General features: G+C 49.6%; 1 protein-coding gene across 3 annotated transcripts in view; it reads left to right on the top strand.

Annotated features, from left to right (window-relative positions):
* LOC140347082 (zinc finger MIZ domain-containing protein 2-like) overlaps window positions 1–7,339 on the top strand; it is a 22,533-nt gene extending 15,194 nt beyond the window's left edge. For all 3 annotated transcript variants that reach the window (XM_072433415.1, XM_072433414.1, XM_072433413.1), the window contains exons 17-21: window positions 1,073–1,141; window positions 2,981–3,279; window positions 3,469–3,620; window positions 3,741–3,914; window positions 6,490–7,339. In XM_072433415.1, coding sequence (XP_072289516.1) covers window positions 1,073–1,141; window positions 2,981–3,279; window positions 3,469–3,620; window positions 3,741–3,914; window positions 6,490–6,597 — 802 coding nt within the window. In that variant the 3' untranslated portion in view covers window positions 6,598–7,339. The remainder of the gene's footprint in view (window positions 1–1,072; window positions 1,142–2,980; window positions 3,280–3,468; window positions 3,621–3,740; window positions 3,915–6,489) is intronic.
* The last annotated feature ends 905 nt before the right edge of the window (window positions 7,340–8,244 follow it).

Here is an 8,244-nt window from a genome sequence, read left to right as displayed (position 1 = left end):
GGTACTTGTACTGCTGTCTGTGGTACTTGTACTGCAGCTCTGTGGTACTTGTACTGCAGCTCTGTGGTACTTGTACTGCAGCTCTGTGGTACTTGTACTGCAGCTCTGTGGTACTTGTACTGCTGTCTGTGGTACTTGTACTGCAGCTCTTGTACTTGTACTGCAGCTCTTGTACTTGTACTGCAGCTCTTGTACTTGTACTGCAGCTCTGTGGTACTTGTACTGCAGCTCTTGTACTTGTACTGCAGCTCTGTGGTACTTGTACTGCAGCTCTGTGGTACTTGTACTGCAGCTCTTGTACTTGTACTGCAGCTCTGTGGTACTTGTACTGCAGCTCTGTGGTACTTGTACTGCAGCTCTGTGGTACTTGTACTGCTGTCTGTGGTACTTGTACTGCTGTCTGTGGTACTTGTACTGCAGCTCTTGTACTTGTACTGCAGCTCTGTGGTACTTGTACTGCAGCTCTGTGGTACTTGTACTGCAGCTCTGTGGTACTTGTACTGCAGCTCTGTGGTACTTGTACTGCAGCTCTGTGGTACTTGTACTGCTGTCTGTGGTACTTGTACTGCAGCTCTTGTACTTGTACTGCAGCTCTTGTACTTGTACTGCAGCTCTTGTACTTGTACTGCAGCTCTGTGGTACTTGTACTGCAGCTCTGTGGTACTTGTACTGCAGCTCTTGTACTTGTACTGCAGCTCTGTGGTACTTGTACTGCAGCTCTGTGGTACTTGTACTGCAGCTCTGTGGTACTTGTACTGCAGCTCTGTGGTACTTGTACTGCAGCTCTGTGGTACTTGTACTGCTGTCCTGTGGTACTTGTACTGCTGTCTGTGGTACTTGTACTGCAGCTCTGTGGTACTTGTACTGCAGCTCTGTGGTACTTGTACTGCAGCTCTGTGGTACTTGTACTGCAGCTCTGTGGTACTTGTACTGCAGCTCTGTGGTACTTGTACTGCAGCTCTGTGGTACTTGTACTGCAGCTCTGTGGTACTTGTACTGCAGCTCTGTGGTACTTGTACTGCAGCTCTGTGGTACTTGTACTGCTGGTGTAACCCTCGTGTCTGTGCTGCAGTAAAACGGCGCTGCTGGAGGGTCTGGAGGTCGACCAGTACATGCTCGCCATCCTCATCTACGTCCAGAAGTGAGTCTGAACTGCACAGGTCAAAGGTCACAGGTCACAGGTCAAAAGTCACGTCCTGGAGCCGTCACATGAACAGAAGTCTGAACATGTCAGTGTAGAGTAGAAATACTTTTCTATTACAAAGGATTGAAGTGCCATTTTCTAGCTTTCATCAAATATAATAAGAGTGATGAGCACTAGTGATGCAGACCTAAACCCACCTCCAGGTCCAGGTCCAGGTCCAGGTCCAGGTCCAGGTCCAGGTCTGGACCTAATGAGTCCAGACCTGGACCAGGCCATATTTGCATAATATTATAACAGCGTAACACAAGACACTTGAACAAGGACGACTGTCAAACACAAGGTTCAACTGCAGTGAAATAAACTCAACTTGTCTGGTTTATTCACTGTTTTTAACAGAAGTTACAACTTACAAATCACGAGCTACTAGCTACTAGCTAGCAGCTAAACTATAGCTTAACAGCTAACACACATTCATGTGTTTTACTAGAGGAACAAGAGCATGTTGAGTATTGGTATTGGAGCAGCTGTTTCAGCTGATACTGTGTGTGTAAGTGTGTTACTGGTTTGACTGGGCTGTTCCCCACACCTGAAGTTTAATGCGTTAGATACATTTCCACTCTTTAATTTTGCAGATCCATTGGCATCAAAGTCATGTAAAAACCTTCAAAAACTAGCATAACAGTCAACTAGAATACTATAAATCAATCAACTTATCAGTATCAAAAATGGAATATGAAAATATTTGACACTACACACAATACATCATATTAACAGCATTAAACACAAGACCATATTTAACAACTGTAGAATACAAATACTATTACAAAATATAAGCTTCAATGAATGAATCCAGCAATTAAACAATATTACTTTGACTTAGTATTTACTTAGATGTATAAATATGTATATTGCACATTAACCCACCTAAATAAATGCTACATCACAACATAACAGTTGTTGTATTCATATTGTAGTGACTCTAGTCTCTAGTGCGCATGCGCGGTCTCTGGGGCGGAGCTAAGAGCGGCTCAGGAGACCAGGTAGTTTCTCATGTTCCTGTTCCATCACCATGGTTACGGCTAACAGTAACCAACTCTGTTCAAGAAATAAAGTGACAACTTGTGAGCACTAAACCAGCATTACTGACCTGAGCGAGAAGTTACAATATTTACACCCAAACCACAACCACCCGCTCCTTTTAACAAGCGTCAAACTAACTCACGAAGCGGCACAAGCGGCACAAACGCTTCAAATAAAGTCAGCTCTCTACAGCCGCCTCAATGTTCGGTCTCTCACGTCTTTAAACTCTTCAACTTCTGCCCTGAAGACGCGTGCGTCGTTGATGCTCCGGACGCCATTGACAGCGATGTCAGAGTTTACGTCTTTTCCAGCGCGAATTTGGCGATTTATGGAATGTTTCAGATTCTAGAACGTAAAGGATATAGAATGTGAGTGGTAGATTTGTAATGAGTCCAGAACCAAATCACCGGGTTTCGGTTTTTTTGGACCTGAACCGAAACGTTTTTACAAGTCCAGATCTGGTCCGTCCCTAATGATGAGTCTGTAACACTTAGATCATGAACAATCATGAACTAAACGACAAACAGCAGTAAAATCCAACATTAAATGAGCTGTAATCCTGACCACCAATCAGAGCCCAGGGGGCAGTGGGTCTCCTCGCTCGTTTCCTAACTCGTTTCCTCGTCCGTTTCCTCACTCGTTTCCTCGTCCGTTTCCTCATTCGTTTCCTCGCTCGTTTCCTAACTCGTTTCCTCGTCCGTTTCCTCACTCGTTTCCTCGTCCGTCTCCTCACTCGTTTCCTGCTCTCGCCCTCAGCTCGGAGTACGAGGAGATCAGCATTGACCCGGTGTGCAGCTGGAGGCCGGTCCCTGTGAAGCCGGACGTTCACGTGAAGGAGGAGTGCGACGGTCCGCAGCTCAAACGCTGTCGCACGCTCAGCCCCAGTCACATGGTGCTGCCCAACGTCATGGAGATGATCGCCTCGCTAGGCCCCTCCCCCTCCTCCATAGGCCCCGCCCCGTCGTCGTTAGGCCCCGCCCCCTCGGCTTCCTCGCCCATGCAGTTCCCCGGGCTCACTCCAGGGGGCAGCAACACGCCGGACTACAGCACGCCAGGTGAGGTCTGAGAGAGGGGCGGAGCCTGTTTTCACGGTCGAGAGTGAACCATTGCTGTGGCGTGGAGACTCCGCCATGACAAATATGTTTACCTTCTCGTCTCTATGGAAACCTGCTCCACCAAACAAAAGCAGAATCATTTATGTGAGGATGGGAGGGCATCTGACACCGTCTCTGCTCTGTCTCCAGCTCCGTCTTACCCTGGCCCTGGTCCCGGGTCTGGACGAGGCTCCACTCCGGGACCACAGTCCGGTCCAGGATTTTCTGAGTACAGTTCTGGACCAGGGACTCCAGGACCGCCGCCCCTGAGCTACCAGACCGAGCTGAACCCCCAGATACAGGTCTGAACCGGGACTGAACCATGACCGGCTGAACCATGACCGGCTGAACCATGACCGGCTGAACCATGACCGTCTGAACCGGGTCTGAACCGGGTCTGAACCTCTTTTCATTCCTTACAGATGTCTGGTCGATTAGACTCCACTTCCCATGGTGCACCTATGTCGCAGCAGCCCGGTCTCCACAGCAACGGCTCACAGGGGGGCGGACCCATGATGCAGAGGGCGGTGCAGAACCGTCTCCATGGCGACGGAGCATTTGGTCTCGGAGCAGACGTCCCAGAACCGTCTCTGGATGTGAGCGGCTTCAGATTGAACTTTACAGTGATGACACAGTGAAGCTAAAGCCTTTGTTTGTCCACACAATGGGGAAATTCCAGTGTTGCAACACAAGTAGGCACAGAAGTAAAAGAACAGATAACTTATAGAAAGCTTTAAGGAGAAAAAAAACACTCTTAATAGAAAAGCTAAAGCTCGAGACGTTTGGGCCACTCTCTCAGGCTTTAGTGGTGGAAACGTCTGTAAAAAAAAATCGAAATAAAAAAAAAAAACGGCCAAATTAAAATTTTTATACCTATTTTCAGTCAGATCTAGTTGGAGTAAGGGTTAGGGCTCAAGCAGAAGAGACGTTTAAACACTCTGACCGTTAGCCGCAGCGTCGCTAGCGTTAGCCGCTACGTTCGATGAGCAGGGTCAGTGTGGACATTCGGACGCTGCCCTGGAGAACAGACCTTTGGACTGACAAACATGAAAGAATCACACGCACCAGGACATGTTTGTACAGATCTGAACAGCATATTTAGAACTGAAATAAGTGGCAGCCTTTGTCATTTTTAATCAAATCATTCAAATTACAATTCAATTTAGATGTTTCTGTGCCGCTGGCGTTAATCACAGTCATGACTTAAATGCGTAACGGACGATTTTTTGGCGCCAAATCTGAGTCTTATTTCCTCGTGGCGTGGACTGTCCATTAGTCCTGCCACGTGTCAATCATAAAACGCACCTACTGCTCACCTGCAGAGCCTTGTTCACCTGCAGAGCCTCGTTCACCTGCAGAGCCTGGTTCACCTGCAGAGCCTCGTTCACCTGCAGAGCCACGTTCACCTGCAGAGCCTCGTTCACCTGCAGAGCCTCGTTCACCTGCAGAGCCTCGTTCACCTGCAGAGCCTCGTTCACCTGCAGAGCCGCGTTCACCTGCAGAGCCTCGTTCACCTGCAGAGCCTCGTTCACCTGCAGAGCCTCGTTCACCTGCAGAGCCTCGTTCACCTGCAGAGCCTCGTTCACCTGCAGAGCCTCGTTCACCTGCAGAGCCTGGTTCACCTGCAGAGCCTCGTTCACCTGCAGAGCCTGGTTCACCTGCAGAGCCTCGTTCACCTGCAGAGCCTGGTTCACCTGCAGAGCCTGGTTCACCTGCAGAGCCTGGTTCACCTGCAGAGCCTCGTTCACCTGCAGAGCCTCGTTCACCTGCAGAGCCTGGTTCACCTGCAGAGCCTCGTTCACCTGCAGAGCCTCGTTCACCTGCAGAGCCTGGTTCACCTGCAGAGCCTCGTTCACCTGCAGAGCCTCGCTCACCTGCAGAGCCTCGTTCACCTGCAGAGCCTCGTTCACCTGCAGAGCCTCGTTCACCTGCAGAGCCTCGTTCACCTGCAGAGCCTCGTTCACCTGCAGAGCCTGGTTCACCTGCAGAGCCTGGTTCACCTGCAGAGCCTCGTTCACCTGCAGAGCCTCGTTCACCTGCAGAGCCTGGTTCACCTGCAGAGCCTCGTTCACCTGCAGAGCCTCGTTCACCTGCAGAGCCTCGCTCACCTGGAGAGCCTCGTTCACCTGCAGAGCCTCGCTCACCTGCAGAGCCTCGCTCACCTGCAGAGCCTCGCTCACCTGCAGAGCCTCGCTCACCTGCAGAGCCTCGCTCACCTGCAGAGCCTCGCTCACCTGCAGAGCCTCGCTCACCTGCAGAGCCTCGTTCACCTGCAGAGCCTCGTTCACCTGCAGAGCCTCGCTCACCTGCAGAGCCTCGCTCACCTGCAGAGCCTCGCTCACCTCTTCGGAGAAAGACAGTTAGAGTTTAGAAGAGACAGAAATCTACGGGAGACGAGAGATGATGCGATCCGTCGTGCTGATAAACAAACGAACGCGTGTGTTGTATAAATCCGCGCGGGGGAGCGGCATGCGCGAGGGGGAGCGGCATGCGCGCGGGGGAGCGGCATGCGCGCGGGGGAGCGGCATGCCCGCGGGGGAGCGGCATGCGCGCGGGGGAGCGGCATGCGCGCGGGGGAGCGGCATGCACACTTCCGTGTTCTCAAATCGCCGAAAAATCGTCCATTACGCCTTTAATCAAGTGAGAAAACGAGGAAAGTGCTCAAATCAGCCAAATCACCACTGAAGTTTTCTTTACATTACATTAGCTCGTGTAGACGTTAGCCGCGTTAGCATCGCAGAATGCAACAGTTAGCTAACGGAAACGGTAACATGTAAAGCTACTGTCACTCATGAAGCCGTCGGGAAAGTGAAATAACTGCAGAAAAAGCTTTAGCCACGCCCCACACACACGAACGTGGAATTACGGTCCACGTTGCGGTGCTCTTGTTTAGTCGCTTTTAGCCGTTTTCAGGCACGTTTTTGTCGTCGTGAGTCATGTTTTTGTCGCTTTCAGTCGCGTTTGGCCACGTCTCACACTCAAACTTGGACTAAACGACTTGTGCCAATCGTTCTGATCGGCCTCGGGAGTTTAAATAAAGTGTCATTTAAGTGCCGCCGTTTGGTCGCTAGCCACCGTTAGGTTTTTAGCCTCCGTTTGGTCGCTAGCCACCGTTTTCTTGCTAGCCGTCGTGTTCTTGCTAACCCGTTGTCTGCTCTGCGTTTCCTCCAGCTGTTGCCCGAGCTCACAAACCCGGACGAGCTGCTGTCGTACCTGGGCCCGCCCGACCTGCCGAGCAACAACAACGACGACCTGCTGTCCCTCTTCGAGAACAACTGACCAATCGCCAAAAAAACGCCGCGCCCAATAAGCTTTTTCTGCCCCCGAGAAAACGAGCGGATCGGGCTCCAAACCGACCAATCGCCCGCCTCCGTTCGGACATGAACTTTGACCCCGCCCAGAGGAGGCGCTGTAAAATACAAACTCTCGTGTATGTATTTGTTCTTTTAGACGGACTCGGGGGGAGGACAGTTTTAAACATCGTTAACGTGTGACGAACCGTGCTCGTTTTTATTTTGTATTTTTATCAGACCGTGCGTTTGCGTAGAGCCGCGCCCCCTTCACTTTGAGCCGCGCCCCCTTTCACTTTGAGCCGCGCCCCCTTTCACTTTGACTGAAAAGAACGGGATATTTACCATTTTTGGATCCGACTTTCCGACAGTTTTTTCGAAGGTTTGTCGAGGGGAAAGCGGCGTTTGATTCAGGAACGAGCCGCCGAACGGATCCACCCGCTCCGACAACCGAACAAATCCTTAACGTTGGACGGCGACTTGAACAAACCGCCGCGTCTTCTTTTACGACGTAATGTGAACGATCGCGGGCGACTTTTCCCCGACAGCTTTAAGATCACGTCAGGTTTATATCGGCGCTCATTTTGTGGAACTGTTTAATCATCTGTGTAAAAAAAAAAGCAGTTTTGTGTTAGAGACGTGTACGCTCTCTGTATGTTCCGTAACGACGCTATTATTATTATGAACAATAAGAATAACCTTTGTAATTTAATAAACACACCCTGAAAGACTCCCAGCGACTTTGTGACGCTTTTGTTGTTGAAGTCGTTATAATTGTTCCGTCTTTTATCACGAGAACTGGGCCATAATCCACGGATCGAGAGCGTAGTGATTGGAGAGTCCGGTCGTCCGTGACAACGTGGGTTTGAGGAGCAAATGTGAAAGTTCTTTGTGTTTAAATGGCACAGATTAAAGTGTCGTTTATGTTCATGAAATCGTGATTAACAGACTTTTTTACTTCATTTTTGGAACGTAAAATTGATATTGATCAATATGAAAACATTACAGCTCGTTCAGAGATACTATTGTCTCTTAAAAGTAAATATACAGGAAATACACATACTTTGCATTGGGATGTTTCACAAAAAGTGAATTAACTGTCAAATGAACCAGAAAAGTGCATTTAATGAAGCCGATTGTAAAAAGAGGATAATATTGTACCATAAAAACAATAGAACAGTTTTTATTCAGAACGTGTTTGAGACTCAGATTAAACCTGCAGTACTAGTATTTGTGTTATATTTATATTTATTTATAATATGAGCCCCAAAAAGGACCGGAGCAGTCGGCGCTCTCGCCCCCTCAAGAGGAGATTATGGGTTCCATTCCCGGACCAACATTATTGTGGGTTCTCTCTGTCCAAACGCACCCTGAGACTGGCCCCTGGGACTGGCCCCTGTCCCGTGTGAACCCGCCTAAAGCCCAAAGTGGTGCAGAAACGAGCCGTAAAAAATGAATGAAAAGAGCCAGAGTTTGTGGTTCGGTCCAAGGCCCGGTTCTTGGAGGAATGGATACGGTTCTGGTACAGTTCTGGTCCTATTCTGGTCCTGTTCTAGTCCGGTTCTAGTGCAGTTCTGGTCCGGTTCTGGTCCGGCTCTGGTCCAGTTTTGGTGCAGTTCTGGAACAATTCTGGTCC

The sequence above is a fragment of the Eucyclogobius newberryi genome, unplaced genomic scaffold (genome assembly GCF_026437365.1).
Source record: "Eucyclogobius newberryi isolate DKJ021-1_F unplaced genomic scaffold, fEucNew1.0.hap1 SCAF_6, whole genome shotgun sequence".
NCBI classification, from domain to species: domain Eukaryota; kingdom Metazoa; phylum Chordata; class Actinopteri; order Gobiiformes; family Gobiidae; genus Eucyclogobius; species Eucyclogobius newberryi.
The sequence above is the reverse complement of the archived record's forward strand: the minus strand, read 5'-3'. Positions and strand labels throughout refer to the sequence as shown.